Source organism: Engystomops pustulosus, chromosome 2 (genome assembly GCF_040894005.1).
Source record: "Engystomops pustulosus chromosome 2, aEngPut4.maternal, whole genome shotgun sequence".
Taxonomy (NCBI): domain Eukaryota; kingdom Metazoa; phylum Chordata; class Amphibia; order Anura; family Leptodactylidae; genus Engystomops; species Engystomops pustulosus.
The window spans coordinates 167,755,927-167,773,071 of record NC_092412.1 but is presented as its reverse complement, the minus strand read 5'-3'; the positions used below and the strand labels follow the sequence as shown (position 1 = coordinate 167,773,071).

The 17,145-nt window shown below is 41.6% G+C and overlaps 1 protein-coding gene across 1 annotated transcript in view; it reads left to right on the top strand.

The window, feature by feature from the left end:
• PKP1 (plakophilin 1) overlaps window positions 1–17,145 on the top strand; it is a 287,100-nt gene that overhangs the window by 131,694 nt on the left and 138,261 nt on the right. The window contains exon 9 of the mRNA XM_072137242.1: window positions 8,304–8,480. Coding sequence (XP_071993343.1) covers window positions 8,304–8,480 — 177 coding nt within the window. The remainder of the gene's footprint in view (window positions 1–8,303; window positions 8,481–17,145) is intronic.

Genomic DNA, 17,145 nt, shown 5'->3' with positions numbered 1-17,145 from the left:
CACTCCTTTACAAACATGTATACACACCTAGAAAAACATGTATACACTCTATTAACATATTACACTCCAATACACACATGTATGCACTCCTACCTTAATGCACACATATATGCACTCTGACTCCTATACACACATGTATACACTTCTATACACGCATGTATACACTCCTATACACACATTTATACACTACTATACACACACATGTATAAGTTCTTATACATACTGGTATACACTCTTACTCCCATACGCACACAAATATTCTCCTATACACACATTTATACCAAATGTATACACTGTTATACACAAACATGTATCATAGTATCATATACACTCCTATATACATTCCTATACACAAACATGTTTACCGTTATATACACACATGTATACACTCCTATACACACATGTATACACTTCTATACACACACGAATATACTTCTACTCCTACACACACATTTATACACCCCTATACACAAATATACACCCCTATAAACACACACATGCAAATGCTCATACTTCTAAAAACACATTATTAAACATATGTATAGACTCCTACTCCCAAGGGTGTAACTAAGAAAGGCAGGACTTCATAGCAGACTTCCAAATGTGGCCTCCCTACTCCCTCAGAAAATACATATTTGTACACTCTTATACACAAACACATTTATACATTTATGCACACACATTTATGTACTGATATATACATTTATACACTTACACAGATCTGTTGCAGTAGCTGCTGACCACAATGGGAAAGTACATGGCAGGAATTAGAGGTGAAAGATCCCTAGTCCTGATTACCCCCCCCTCTCCCCCCCCCCACACACACACACACACAACATTTCTTATCTGAGCTGCGGATTCTTGCTGTATACTGTGAACGATGTGCACTGTTATATACATATTATGCTGTACAATGTGCAGCATAATATGTATATAATGGTGCACATCCTCCATTCTTTATTGTGTCAGGTCAGATGCCAGGAACACTTGACACTGTGGTAGCTGCTATGGCTACTACCGCTGTAGTTGCGCCTCTGCCTACTTCTATCCACTCATGTTAACACTTCTACTCCTATTCACACATACCTAGACTCCTATTCATATACACACATGCAAATGCTCCTAGTTTTATATATATACATATATACACTGAAAGAAAGTCCAAGCAGCACGGCAATTATCCCAGAAAAAACGCAAAATGTAGTTATGTGCAAAGCCGTAATGGGTCCGGGCAAGGGAAAGGACCCTCCAAATTTCAAATAATGAATAAGGCAGCACAAAAAAATATGGTGAAAAAACTGTGGTTTTAATCCATAGAAGACGACGATTCGGCTTTCTTAAGTGAGCCTTTCTCAAGTGAGGTTACAGGAATGAGTGAACATATATATACTCTCTTAGTGCAACATAGCAATTAATATAAAATCCAATATAAAGTGCATAATCCAAAAAGTGCAGTGCTTCATGTCAGTACAATTCAATAGTATATCAATGCAGCATATTGTGAGGACATATAAATACATTATATAGCAATACAATATAAGTGTAAAACAGTACAAAAACCTTTTAACAGGGTAATTAATATGTGTAAAGTGCAGGTGATTTTAAAAAACATTACCCGGGCATGGGCAGGCATACTTCCAAGCATGGATCCGTCAAACACGGTTTGTAAACAAATGTATTGCGCATGCTCGCACTATCCGGCCAAGGGTATGATTCAGTCACGCAAGCGTATTACCGTGTCGGGGAGCATAAACCTCCATCATGGGTGTGGGAAACCAACCACCCAATACAGACATGCGCACATGCTGAAGCCTGGTTATATGCACCATTTTGATTAAGGGCAACCAGTTAATTAGGCGTGTATCATGTAAGTATAAAGTGCTAGGTCAACCAGCCTGGACGAAGAGTGGTGGTGTCATCCCGTAACTGGGAGACACTTCCTTACTCCCTGGAATATGTGTGGGATAATGATCCAATGAAGGACAACAGCACCCACACTGATCCAGAATTGCCGCAACAGGGGTATCCTTGCTACATAAGAATATTTAAAGGCATACCTACACGCAAAGAAAAAAGTATTGCAATAATTGTGTCCTTGTCATAGTGCGAGTATGTTCATGTGAAAAAACCATAAATATATAAAAGTTGGTTTCGCCAGCCAGTCCCGGATATGTATCACATGAACTTCTTCCATATCTAGGAGAGTTCTGTGAAAGAAAAGAGACAAGTATAAGTCAAGGGATACAATACGTAATTTTATAAGATACCTCTAATATACTGAGAAAGAAGGTGAATCAAGAGAAACGCACACCATTGAGGGGAACAGCTTTCGATAAAGTATTAAACCATGTGTGGTTTGGAGACCACATTTAGTGCATTAGATGACAGTTTCTTGAATTAAATCAAATTACATTTAATTTAAAATCCACATTAAGACCTTGAGGTTTAAGGGAACCCAATTTATGTATCCACTTTAATTCTTTAATTTTAAGAAGCCGTTCACGATCACCACCTCTCCGTAGACCATGTACCCCCTCTACGAAGAGCATGCGCAATACATTTGTTTACAAACCGTGTTTGACGGATCCATGCTTGGAAGTATGCCTGCCCATGCCCCGGTAATGTATTTTAAAATCACCTGCACTTTACACATATTAATTACCCTGTTAAAAGGTTTTTGTACTGTTTTACACTTATATTATGCTATATAATGTATTTATATGTCCTCACAATATGCTGCATTGACATACTATTGAATTGTACTGACATGAAGCACTGCACTTTTTTGATTATGCACTTTATATTGGATTTTATATTAATTGCTATGTTGCACTAAGAGAGTATATATATGTTCACTCATTCCTGTAACCTCACTTGAGAAAGGCTCACGTGTATACGAGCCGAAACATCGTCTTCTATGGATTAAAACCACAGTTTTTTCACCATATTTTTTTGTGCTGCCTTTTTCATTATTTACATATATACACTCCTAGACAAACATATATACACACCTATACACACACATGCATACACGCTGATTCCTATACACCAGTGGTGGCGAACCTATGGCACTGGTGCCAGAGGCGGCACTCGGAGCCCTCTTTGTGGGCACCCAGGCCATCACCCCAGCATGAAGCTCACCAGACAGGACTCAAAGAATCTTCCTACAGAATCTTTCTACAATGATAGGCGAATTTGCCCTCCTCCTTTCAACTGCATTGGTGTCTTTAGGAAGCTGAATGATTGAAAGTTGTCAAAGAACAAGGAGAAATAAATTACTGCTTAAATTGCTGTGCTGGCAATTTGCTATAAATAAGTGGCTTTTGGTTGAAGTTTGGGCACTCAGGCTCTAAAAGGTTTGCCATCACTGCTATACACAAATGTATAGACTCCTACTGCTATAAACACATTAATACTATTATACTGCTATATAGTTGTCGTTTCTGCGCACACTAGTAGTCAAAGTGATTCCGGATAATCTTCACAAAAGGCTATTTATTACACAGCGCATTTCGGAATCTCTAAGGATTCCTTTTTCAAGTAGTGAGAGGAGACTTAAAGATATATATATATATCACACATAAGAGAGCAAAGGTAAGCATTAAATAGCCAAGTTAAAATATATATAAACAGAATAGTACGGCAAGGAGAATGGTAAAAGAATGGCAGAATATTCATGTTCGGTAAGGGTGCTTTGCACTAAGTACACCTTTATGGCGATAAAGGGGTGTTAAGATAAGGAAAATCTGAAAAAAAAATTGTATATATAGTTGATCTCGAAGTAATGGTTACTATGTACCCTGCCTACAAATTTGGCCCAAGAACCAGATTGATACAGTAGATAATGTAATGAGTGGAAAGTCAATAAGTCAATAAATGCTTTGGTAGAGTAAAAACACTTGAATCAATAAATAAATAAATACATTGGGGAATTTAACAAATATGCAAATGGAAATAAATAAATATGCAAATGGTTATAAGCAGTAGATGCAGGTGAAATTAGATGATGCACATAAAATCAATACAACTGGCCAAAGTTGAAGATTGACTAAAAGTGGCATAACATATATAAATAAATGAATAAATGGCAACCCTATAGTGAATCATGTTCCTACCTGTGAGTTAGGATGTTCCTTTGTCAGTCAGCCATCTGATGCTTGTTCAAGCCTTTTGTTTGTCCATCCGCCTCTTGATGATTGACCACAAGTTGTCAATGGGATTAAGATCTGGGGAGTTTCCAGGCCATGGACCCAAAATCTCAATGTTTTGTTCCCTGAGCCATTTAGTTATCATCTTTGCTTTATGGCAAGGTGCTTCATCATGCTGGAAAAGGCATTGTTCTTGGAGGACATTCTGATACCATTCTTTATTCATGGATCTGTTTTTAGGCAAGACTGTGAAAGAGCAGATTCCCTTGGCTGAGAAGCAACCCCACAAATGAATGGTTGCAGGATGCTTTACAGTTGGCATGAGACGAGAATGGTGGTATCACGCACCTTGTCTTCTCCGAACAAGCTGTTTTCCAGATGTTCCAAACAATCGTAAAGGGGATTTATCAGAGAAAATGGCTTTACCCCAGTCCTCAGCAGTTCACTATCTGTACCTTTTGCAGAATATCAGTCTGTCCCTGATGTTTTTCTGGAGAGAAGTGGCTTCTTTGCTGCCCTGCTTGACACCAGGCCTTACTCCAAGAGTCTCCACCTCACAGTGCGTGCAGATGCACTCACACCTGCCTGCTGCCATTCCTAAGTAAGCTCTACACTGCTGGTACCCCGATCCCGAAGCTGAAACACTTTTAAGAGACGTCCTGGTGCTTGCTGGTCCTTCTTGGGCGCCCTGAAGCCTTTTTGGCAACAATGGAACCTCTCTTATTGTTGACTGAGGTGCAATCTTTCTAGCTGCGATACTCTTCCCTGTTAGGCCAGTTTTGTGCAGTGCAATGATGACTGCACATGTTTCTTTAGAGATAACCATGGTTAACAGAAGAGAAACAATGGTGTCAAACACCAGCCTCCTTTTAAAGTGTCCAGTGGTGTGATTCTTACTTAATCATGACAGATTGATCTGCAGCCCTGTCCTCATCAACACGTTTCAGCAATCACTGAAATGATGTTAACTGCTCCCTTTAAGGCAGGCGTGCGATGAAGTTGAAATGTGTTTTAAGGGGAAAAAGTTCATTTTCTAGGCAAATATTGACTTTGCAATTAATAGCTGTTAAGCTGATCACTCTTTAGAACATTCTGGAGTATATGCAAATTGCCATTATAAAACCTGATGAAGTAAACTTTGTAAAAAATTTACATTTGTATCATTCTCAAAACTTTTGGCCATAACTGTACCCTGCCTACAAATTTGGCCCATTACTACGAGATCAACTATATATACATATTTTGTCATATAGACTTCCTCATCTTACCACCCCATAGAGGTGTACTTAGTGCAAAGCACCCTTACCGGACATGAATACTCTGAATACTCTGCCATTCTTCTCAGTGTCATATTCTGTTGATATATATTTTATCTCATCTAATCTATACTTACCGTTGCTTTCTTATGTGTATATATATATATATCTATATATATATATGTCTTCTAGTCTCCTCTAACTTAAACAAGGAATCCTTAGCGATTCCAAAATGCAATTTGAAACTGAGATATTAATAAATAGCCTTTTGTGAAGATTATCTGGAATCGTCTTGACTACCAGTGTGCGCCGCAACGACCAGGGCCGATTCTAGCATATTTGCTGCCTGAGGCGAATATTAAAATGCTGCCCCCCCCCCCGCCCGCTCCCTGTTAAGTAAATCTTTAAACTTTACTAACAATTAACAACCCTACAGACAGCTCCCTGACACTGTGTGACTGACTACAGGATCTGAGAGGCATTAGTGGCATCTAGTACCTTATAGATGACAATCTCTTCCATCGGGAGGACTTTATTCCGGGTTCTCCAATCCATGACGTATCACTGCCGAATTCACGGCCGGATTTCTTCAGCTCCGTGCAGCATCTCCACCCAGCGTCCCTAAAAATACCACAGTCACTTACAGTATAAAGTCTCCTGCATAACAACACTGCGCTTCTAAATAATATATACCCCTCCCAACACAACTGACCGCACTCTCCCCACATACAAAACATCCCTTCATTATATAGGGATAAAATCTTGTCCCACATATACAGTCCCCTCCCAGCTTAGTAAAATACTGTATCCCATATACAGCCCCTGCAGCTAAGTAATATATTGTACCCAATATACAGCCTTCCCAGCTTAGTAATATACTGTATCCCATATACATCCCCCCAGCTTAGTGCTATAGTGATATATAATATATATAGCACCCTCCAGTATAAAATGATTAAGGCCCCAAATAAAATATATAGCATCCCCCCCAGTATAAAATAATTATAGACCCAAATAATATATATAGCGTCCCCCCCCCAGTATAAAATAATTATAGCCCCAAATCCCCAAATAAAATATACAGAACCCCCTCCCCCCCGTATAAAATAATTATGGCTCCATATAATATATACAGCACCCCCCCCCCTTGTATAAAATAATTATAGCCCCAAATAATATATATATAGCATCCCCCCAGTATAAAAAATAATTACGGTATAGCCCCAAATAATATAAATATATATAGCATCCCCCCCCCCAGTATAAAATAATTATAGCCCCAAATAAAATACATAGCAATCCATCACCCCCCCCCCCCCAGTATAAAATAATTCTGGCCCCATATGATATATATAGCGCCCCCCCCCCCCCCAGTATTAATTATTAGCCACATTTAATTAATTAAAATACATGAAAAATAATAAAATCATACTCACCTGCAGGCAGCTGCTCCCTCGGTGCGCGGCTCCTGTCTTCATGTGGCTCTCCTGTGATCCGCGGCTCCACAGTGACACAGGCGCGTGACCTCATGACGCCTGTGTCACTGCTTAGACACACTGCTTAGACTCCGCATATAAATTGCGCCTGTTTCTTAAAGAGACAGGCGCGTTTTTTTTATCTGGTGGGCGATTGGGGCGTTAATGGACGCCCGAATCGCCCACTTTAGAGCGGCAAATTTAGCCGCCCTTTACAGGGACCCGCATTCTGCCGCCTGAAGCGAGATTTTCATCTCGCCTCATGGCAGACGCGGCCCTGGCAACGACAACCACATTATTACCCAATACACACATGTATATACTCTTATACACATGCATATACTTGTATACACTCATACTCCTATACAAACAAGAATACACTTCTACTACTATAAATGCAAGTAAACACTCCAATGCAAACACTTATACTGGTATGTACAGATGTATAAACTGCTATATAAAACCATGAGCACACCTATGTATAGTATACACTCATACAGATATGCACACACATATACTTCAATACAGACACATTTCTGCAGCATGGATACTTACAGGGACTTTCCTTGTAAGCTCTCTCCAGCATTTTTCTCACTGCAGCTCTTCTTATATGTGCATAGCTATTTCCATGAGGAACGAATATACATAAATAGGACATTAGAGAAAGCTTTTGCATCCTGCTGTGCTGCCGTCTTCTGTCCCTGTCCCTGCATTCCTTTACTGAACAGACTGCTCAGAATACAAGTGTTGAAAATCTGAAATGTAATGTAGTAGTATTAAAGGGAACCTGTTGCCAGGAATGTCATTTTTCGCTGTGTCAGGTTCCAAGCCTATGCTAAGCTCATTTTAAAAATTGCCTTTGTCTGCATTCTAAATCATTTCAGTAGTTTATATAAGTTTAATCCACATTATCCCTATCATCATCGTGTGTGTGTGCCTGTGTCAGTCTCCTCTCCTTTACAAGTGTTCAGCTCCCATCACCACTTCCCATCATGTACATTAAGCAGGCAGGGGAAAGGGATGGAGAGAAATAGAGTAAGAATGCATGAGGAGACACCGGATATAAAATGGTGCGTATGAAAGAATGCACAAGTAAAAGTGTGGAGATTGAATAAAGCACTCAAGGTATGGTAAGAAAACTCATGGCAATCTTTATTGCATAATACGGAAAAAAGTTCTTGTCAGTTTAGAATTTGCCCTCCTATTCATAGCATAGGGCTTTCCTGAGGACAATGGAAATTTGACTTCCTCAAATACATGTCTTTAGGCACTTATGTCCAGGTCTGATGTCCCTTATGTCATATAAACTTCAAATGGTATCAATTTGTGATTGAAATGCAGTACAGTATCACTTTAAATTCCTTTCTGTCAATGTTCATGATTTTTTTTTAGTTTTGTTGTCTTAACCTTTTCTTTTTTTATAGAATAATAATTTTGAATTACCACTTCCAGAAGAGGATGCTAATCCCAAAGGTTCTGGACTTCTCTCTCACTCCAATGCCATTAGAACATACCTGTCTCTTCTACAACAGAGCAAGAAAGACTCCACGTTGGAGGCTTGTGCTGGAGCTCTTCAAAACCTCACTGCTAGCAAAGGACCAGTATGTATCCAAAATTTAGAATAAAAATAATATAATAAGTATAATCTGTAACATTTTCTATAAAATAATATGTTGACACAGAACAGATGTGGCATATTAGCTTGTTATGTTTCTGTTGTTTACATCATATTTTAATGACTCACTTCAGTTTGCAACATTTATTTAAAGTGAGCCAAAAACAGAAGTGGCTGAACATGCAGAACAGGTGCAAATCTTTACAAAGACTATAGATCAGTGTTCCCCAACCTTTTTGTATCTGGAGACCAACTCCGCCTAAAAATTTTTTCCAGGAACCGGGGACAGATAACCCGCACTATGTCTCGATAAGAAGACAGCTACAGAAAAGAGGACATTATAGTACACCTTTTCTATAACAACTCCCCACACCTATAGTGTCCCCTTGTCTTTGGGCTTTTCACTTAATTGTCCCCAGCAGTGCTCCCCCAATGCAATGTTCCCAGCAGTGCTTCCCCAAATACAATGTCCCTAGCAGTGCTCATTACCACAATGAAACATCCCCAGCAGTGCTCCCCCAATGAAATGCACCCAGCAGAGCGCCCCACCCAGCTAAGGGCTTGGGCTCTGCACTTCTGTCACACTTTGCACGTTCTTATAGTGGAAAACGGCTTTCACAGGTATTTGAGAAGTGTCTGTGCCAGTATTGTGTCGCATGCAACCCTTTTGTGGTGCAACTGCGCTAGCCTCCATTTCACACAAATAAGGGGCGTTCTGAGTTGAACTGAGCACCTAATGTAACATACAAATTGTGTCGCATTCACTATGTTAAAGGTGCTCCACAAAAAAGTTAGTGAACTCTGTCGGGCCAGTGCGGGTAAGCGACAGATTCATGATTTCTGGTGCACATTCTTAATGACTGGGTTGCACCCAGCATTAAGAGCACAGAAAGAGCACTTTTAATGAAGTTTCCGTCTTTCCAAGTAAATGTGCCCCAAAATGTCCCCTGCAGTGTCCCGCTCCCCCTGTAGTGAAATGCTTCCAGCAGTGCTCCCTCCATTAATGAAATGCCTGCAGTGTGTCCCCCCATGAAATGTCCACAGCGGAGGCCCCATACAATGCCTCAACAGTGCCCCTAGAAGTGCTCCCCTCATGAAATGTCTACAGCACTGCTTTCCCCATGAAATGCCCACAAAAGTGCCCCCATGAAATGCCCCCACAGTGCTCCCCACCCTTCATAAATGCCTCCAGCAGTGATCCCCCTATGAAATGCCCTCAGCAATGCCCCTCCTAATAAATGCCCCCAGCCGTGTACCCCCCTAATAAAAGCCCCAAGCAGTTCTCCACCCTAATAAAGGCCCCCAGCAGTGCACCCACCATGAAATGCCCGCATCAGTACTTCCCACACCAAAGTACACTCAGCAGTGCTCCCCCTAATAAATGTCCCCATCAGCACTTCCCCACAATGTGATGTACACAGCAGGGCCCAAAAAAATAATAAAGACAACACTTAACTCCAGCGCTTTTCTTCACTCCACACCTCCGTCTTCATTTTTCCGCAGGTTCTGGGCAGTACAGACAGAGGCACTTCTATGCTCTCTGCTCGTGCACACCTGCTATTAGGCGGCCATGTTTTTGGCTGATGACATCATAGCGGGTGCACACTGGCAGATGGCAGAGGGAAGATAAGATTTGTTTCACAATAACTGATGCCAATAACTGAAGACCTAAGCAAGATGTGAATGGGTCTAATATCAAATGTGTATCATTGCACTGTGTCACCCAAAGTCGATCCTCATCTCTCCCTTTGATGTAAGGAATTGATCGGAACATTCTTGCCCCAGTCTCCTAAACACTTTTCTTGGACTGAATGTATCCAAAATTGTCCAGACACTTTTTCCATGACAAAGATTCACCTTAGAAATATGCAAATAAGGTTGAAGTGCTTTGGGGGCTTTAGTAGAGCACCCTAGGGCTTGGTCTGCACATATTGCTGGACTTGTGAGTGATGTAGCTGAAGGGGGATGGATGATAAGGGATGGAGCATTGGAGGTGTAGCAGAGATTGTTGTTATTGCTGTGGAGCTGGAGTTCAGAGGCACTCTGCTGGCACCCCCCCAAAGCACTTCAAAATATGCAAATGAGGTTGAAGTTTCTGCATGGAAGAAGCAGTAGAAGGATAAAAACAATGGGTGATACATATGTGTGAGAATTTCCTTATGTAAAACAATGGGTGATACATATGTGTGAGAATTGCCTTATGTAAAATTGCTGAGTTTATGTAAGTAAATTGTAGTGATGGATTCTATTTCAAAACTTTTATTTAAAAAATGCCAGAAATTGCACCTATTTCCCGGTGAATGCACTGGTATGGGGCATTTCTGCTCAGGCACTACCTGTAACCATTTTGTTTACATAAATCAATTTTTGCATGTTAACACAATGTTAACATATTTTTTTTACATCTATTTAACATTGTGTTTAAATAAATGCATTATTCTTCATGCAACACTAATTTTTGCAATGAAGGGGGTGTCCAGGGCTCTGTTGGATCGAGCGCCAGATTTAACATGCAAAGTCTGACAGAAGTGTCCTGCATGGCCCATGTTAAAGTTGCACAAGATTCAAGAATAGGTGACAGAAATCCTGAACATGGCTACCTCTGAACACTACTCAAGCAAACTGCACATCATTTTTTGTAGCAGAATTTAGGAGGTTTTGGCACTGACTTCTCTTTTACATTGCATAAAGTGAAGGTAACTTCCCAGTATGGTTTTTATCTCATAGTATATGCATCAGATTTGTAAAATCTTATCAAGTATGCTGGTATTGGTATCACTGCAAACCCATCTTAAGGAAAATCTGCCTTTAAGAAAATCAAGCTTTATAAACCAGGCACACTTACACAATGATCTAGGTAGATTTATGCCTTCCTGGATTCCAGCTCTGCCGGAAAACTTTGTGGATGCCCCTCTGGTCTCTTGGTATTACTCGGGCCATAACATAATCTCCCGGGCCATAACATAATCTCCCGGGCATTCCCCATAAAGAGAGACTGTCGTTCTATGTGCTACGTCTTCCTTCCTGTTAGGTCTTCCATGGTTGCATATGCATGCACCTGTGCTTAATTGGAAGACAGGGGAAATTCTTCATTGGGGACCAGATTGGCATTCCCGCTACAAGTGGGGGCCACAGAAGAGGTCATTACTGGTACTGGTACCAGTCATGACCTCTTCTGTGGCCCCCACTTTGCCACCGCACCGTCCCTGCGTCTGTCCTGTTGATCTGCTGCCGGGTACGTCTCTTCTTCGAGTCGGGCGTACCCATTCTCTGTGCCTCAAACCACGATCGGACTACATCAAAGAGAACCTGCAGAGGGAGATCATATGTAAATCCTCTTCTCCGGTTGGTGCAGGCTTCTTCATTGTGACCCAAAAGGATGGGTCCAAGTTTGTTTCCCACTTCTGGCGTTCTCTCTACAGTCAACTTCAAGTAAAGCTGGATTTCTCGTCCCTCAGTTCAATGGTATATAGATTTAACCAGACTCTGGGCTGCTATCTCCGTCATTTTGTTTCTGCCCATCAGGACGACTGGTCCACTCTGTTTCCATGGGCGGAGTTTTCTTATAACTCTCTGTATTCAGCATCTGCCGGCTCTGCTCCACTTTTTATCAACTATGGACTGCATCCACGCCCTCCTCTTCTTCTGCCTGTTTCCCCAGACGTCCCTGCATGGTTACAAACTTGGTCCACGATTCCTGGGTCCTTTCCAGGTGCTCAGCCGCATCAATCCTGTGTCCTACAAGCTGCGCCTTCCTCCCACCATGCACATCATATACTCCTTCCACGTATCTCTACTCAAGCCAGTCATCGTGAACTCCTTCGCTGGCAACTTCCTCCTCCTGCTCCTGAGGCTGACTCCACCGATGTCTTTGAGGCAAAGTAGATCCTAGACATGAAGATGGTGAGAGGTAAGCGGTTCTTCTTGGTAGACTGGTAGACTTGGTAGACTGGTAAACTCCTATGACGCACACGCCGGCTCGCAAAGATTTAACCCCTTAACGCTCTGCGCCGTAGCTCTACGGCGCAGAGGTATAAGGAGTGTATGAAGAGAGCTCACGGGCTGAGTCCTCTTCATACAAAGGTGGGGGTTTTTGCATTTTGCAGAAAACCTTCCACCGCTAATAACCGTTTTAATAACCGGGCGCCGCCATCTTTTTTACGATCGCTGCGCCCCTGAATGTCATCGGGGGGCGGCGATCGGTTGCCATGGTAGCCTCGGGTCTTCTTTTGACACGAGGCTACGTGGCTTCTGCAGATTCGTTACAATGAGCCAGTGGCTCATTGTAATGAATGACCTGCAAATATGCCATATATTGCAATACAGAAGTATTGCAGTATATGGTAGGAGCGATCTGACCATCTAGGGTTAATGTACCCTAGATAGTCTAAGAATTAGTGGGAAAAAAAAGTTTAAAAAATAAAAAAAAATTTATAAAATATTAAAAATTCAAATCACCCCCCTTTCCCTAGAACTGATATAAAACAAAATAAACAGTAAAAATCACAAACATATTAGGTATCGCCGCATCCCAAAATGCCCGATCTATCAAAATATAAAAACGGTTAAGGGCAGCGGTGATCTCCGAGGCGGGAAATGGCGCCCAAATGTCCAAAATGCGACTTTTACACCTTTTTACATCACATAAAAAAATGAAATAAAAAAATGATCAAAATGTCGCACAGACCTCAAAATGGTAGCAATGAAAACGTTGCCTTATTTCGCAAAAAATGACACCTCACATCTCCGTGCACCAAAGTATGAAAAAGTTATTAGCGTCAGAAGATGGCAAATTTTATTTTCTTTTTTGTACACATTCGTTTAATTTTTGAAAATGTATTAAAACACAATAAAACCTATATAAATTTGGTATCTCTGCGATCGCACCGAACCAAAGTATAAAACGAAGGTGTTATTTGGTGCGCATAGTCAAAGTCGTAAAAACTGAGCCCACAAGAACGTTTTTTTTTTTCAATTTTTCCACATTTGGAATTTTTTTTCAGCTTCGCAGTACATGGCATGTTAAAATAAATAACATTACTGGAAAGTAAAATTTGTTACGCACAAAATAACCCCTCACACAGGTCTGTACACGTAAAAATGAAAAAGTTATGGATTTTTGAAGTTGGAGAGCGAGAAATGTTCGGAAAAACCCTGCGTCCTTAAGGGGTTAAAGCACCGCTGATTGGTGCTGGCCATTCTAGGAAATAGTTGAAAGCCAGCATCTTCTAGCAGTCCCTGCCTGATCTTTGTGCTCTATGCCGTTGAGAAAGCTTGTGCCCTAACCGTGTGCATGTTTGTTGATTTCCCGTTGTGACCTTGGTTCCGTGTTTGACTTTGATCCTGTTCCGCCTGCCTGGGACGGGTAAGTAAATGTGCCCCAATATATACATACAGGCAGTTCCCAAGTTACGTAATGGATAGGTTCTGTTTATTTTTATTTTAGAAACATGTACAGGGTGGACTACGCGTTTCGGGAACAAACCGTTCCCTTCATCAGGTCCGATATTATGTTCTGAAAGAATATTTCACACAAAATTGTGTAAGAACAACAGTACAATAAATACATAGTATTAAAATCTGGTATAAAGTGTGTCTTTCAATATAGTGAATATAAAAAAGGTAATAAATACATAATTAGAAATGGTATAACGATAAAACATGACATTAATTCATATACCAATAAAAAATTCATATCCCAATAAAAATTCATATAACGATAAATATATAAAAGTATATACAAAAGTAGGTATAGCCACGTAGTTAAGACATGAGGCGCAAGTACAGTGACAATGCATAAGATTCAGTAAATTTAGAGGTGGCAATGATGAGACTACACACGGTTTCCGGTTAATATACATTCATAGATAGTAACAGTATATAAATTCATAAGGAACCGCGGTGAATAGATTAATTAAATTCATAAGGGATAGCAAAAAATAGATTGTAGTCACCCACCCTCAATATGGTAGACGTAAAAATAGTAGACACTTCTGTTCCAGTAGTATAATAGAGCAGTGATTTTCAACCTTTTTTGAGCCGCGGCACACTTTTTATACTTAGAAAATCCTGGGGCACACCACCAACCAAAATAACACAAAATGATACTAAAACAGTCATAAAAGGCCTCCCTTTACTAATAAAAAACCCCTAGCGCCCTCCCTTTACTAATAAACCACCTCTAGCGGCCTCCCTTTACTAATTAAAAGACCCTAGCGGCCTCCCTTTATTAATTAAAACACCCCTAACGGCCTCCCTTTACTAATAAAAACCTCTAGCGGCCTCCCTTTACTAATTAAAAGACCCTAGCGGCCTCCTTTTACTAATTAAAAGACCCTAGCGGCCTCCCTTTACTAATTAAAAGACCCTACCGGCCTCCCTTTACTAATTAAAAGACCCTAGCGGCCTCCCTTTACTAATCAAGAGCCCCTAGCGGCCTCCCTTTACTAATTAAAAGCCCCTAGCGGCCTCCCTTTACTAATTAAGAGCCCCTAGCGGCCTCCCTTTACTAATTAAGAGCCCCTAGCGGCCTCCCTTTACTAATTAAAAGGCCCTAGCGGCCTCCCTTTACTAATTAAAAGACCCCTAGCGCCCTCCCTTTACTAATAAAAACCTCTAGCGGCCTCCCTTTACTAATTAAAAGACCCTAGCGGCCTCCCTTTACTAATTAAAAGACCCCTAGCGCCCTCCCTTTACTAATAAAAACCTCTAGCGGCCTCCCTTTACTAATTAAAAGACCCTAGCGGCCTCCCTTTACTAATTAAAAGACCCTAGCGGCCTCCCTTTACTAATTAAAAGACCCTAGCGGCCTCCCTTTACTAATTAAAAGACCCTAGCGGCCTCCCTTTACTAATCAAGAGCCCCTAGCGGCCTCCCTTTACTAATTAAAAGCCCCTAGCGGCCTCCCTTTACTAATTAAGAGCCCCTAGCGGCCTCCCTTTACTAATTAAAAGCCCCTAGCGGCCTCCCTTTACTAATTAAAAGGCCCTAGAGGCCCACCTTTACTAATTAAAAGGCCCTAGAGGCCCCCCTTTACTAATTAAAAGGCCCTAGAGGCCCCCCTTTACTAATTAAAAGGCCCTAGAGGCCCCCCTTTACTAATTAAAAGGCCCTAGAGGCCCCCCTTTACTAATTAAAAGGCCCTAGAGGCCTCCCTTTACTAATAAAAACCTCTAGCGGCCTCCCTTTACTAAATAAAAGACCCTAGCGGCCTCCCTTTACTAATAAAAACCTCTAGCGGCCTCCCTTTACTAATTAAAAGACCCTAGCGGCCTCCCTTTACTAATTAAAAGACCCTACCGGCCTCCCTTTACTAATTAAAAGCCCCTAGCGGCCTCCCTTTACTAATTAAAACACCCCTAACGGCCTCCCTTTACTAATAAAAACCTCTAGCGGCCTCCCTTTACTAATTAAAAGACCCTAGCGGCCTCCTTTTACTAATTAAAAGACCCTAGCGGCCTCCCTTTACTAATTAAAAGCCCCTAGCAGCCTCCCTTTACTAATTAAGAGCCCCTAGCGGCCTCCCTTTACTAATTAAGAGCCCCTAGCGGCCTCCCTTTACTAATTAAAAGGCCCTAGAGGCCCACCTTTACTAATTAAAAGGCCCTAGAGGCTCCCCTTTACTAATTAAAAGGCCCTAGAGGCCCCCTTTACTCATTAAAAGGCCCTAGAGACCCCCCTTTACTAATTAAAAGGCCCTAGAGGCCCCCCTTTACTAATTAAAAGGCCCTAGAGGCCCCCCTTTACTAATTAAAAGGCCCTAGAGGCCCCCCTTTACTAATTAAAAGGCCCTAGAGGCCCCCCTTTACTAATTAAAAGGCCCTAGAGGCCTCCCTTTACTAATAAAAACCTCTAGCGGCCTCCCTTTACTAATTAAAAGACCCTAGCGGCCTCCCTTTACTAATTAAAAGACCCTAGCGGCCTCCCTTTACTAATTAAAAGACCCTAGCGGCCTCCCTTTACTAATTAAAAGACCCTAGCGGCCTCCCTTTACTAATCAAGAGCCCCTAGCGGCCTCCCTTTACTAATTAAAAGCCCCTAGCGGCCTCCCTTTACTAATTAAGAGCCCCTTGCGGCCTCCCTTTACTAATTAAGAGCCCCTAGCGGCCTCCCTTTACTAATTAAAAGACCCCTAGCGCCCTCCCTTTACTAATTAAAAGACCCTAGCGGCCTCCCTTTACTAATTAAAAGACCCCTAGCGCCCTCCCTTTACTAATACAAACCTCTAGCGGCCTCCCTTTACTAATTAAAAGACCCTAGCGGCCTCCCTTTACTAATTAAAAGCCCCTAGCAGCCTCCCTTTACTAATTAAGAGCCCCTAGCGGCCTCCCTTTACTAATTAAGAGCCCCTAGCGGCCTCCCTTTACTAATTAAAAGGCCCTAGAGGCCCACCTTTACTAATTAAAAGGCCCTAGAGGCTCCCCTTTACTAATTAAAAGGCCCTAGAGGCCCCCTTTACTCATTAAAAGGCCCTAGAGACCCCCCTTTACTAATTAAAAGGCCCTAGAGGCCCCCCTTTACTAATTAAAAGGCCCTAGAGGCCCCCCTTTACTAATTAAAAGGCCCTAGAGGCCCCCCTTTACTAATTAAAAGGCCCTAGAGGCCCCCCTTTACTAATTAAAAGGCCCTAGAGGCCTCCCTTTACTAATAAA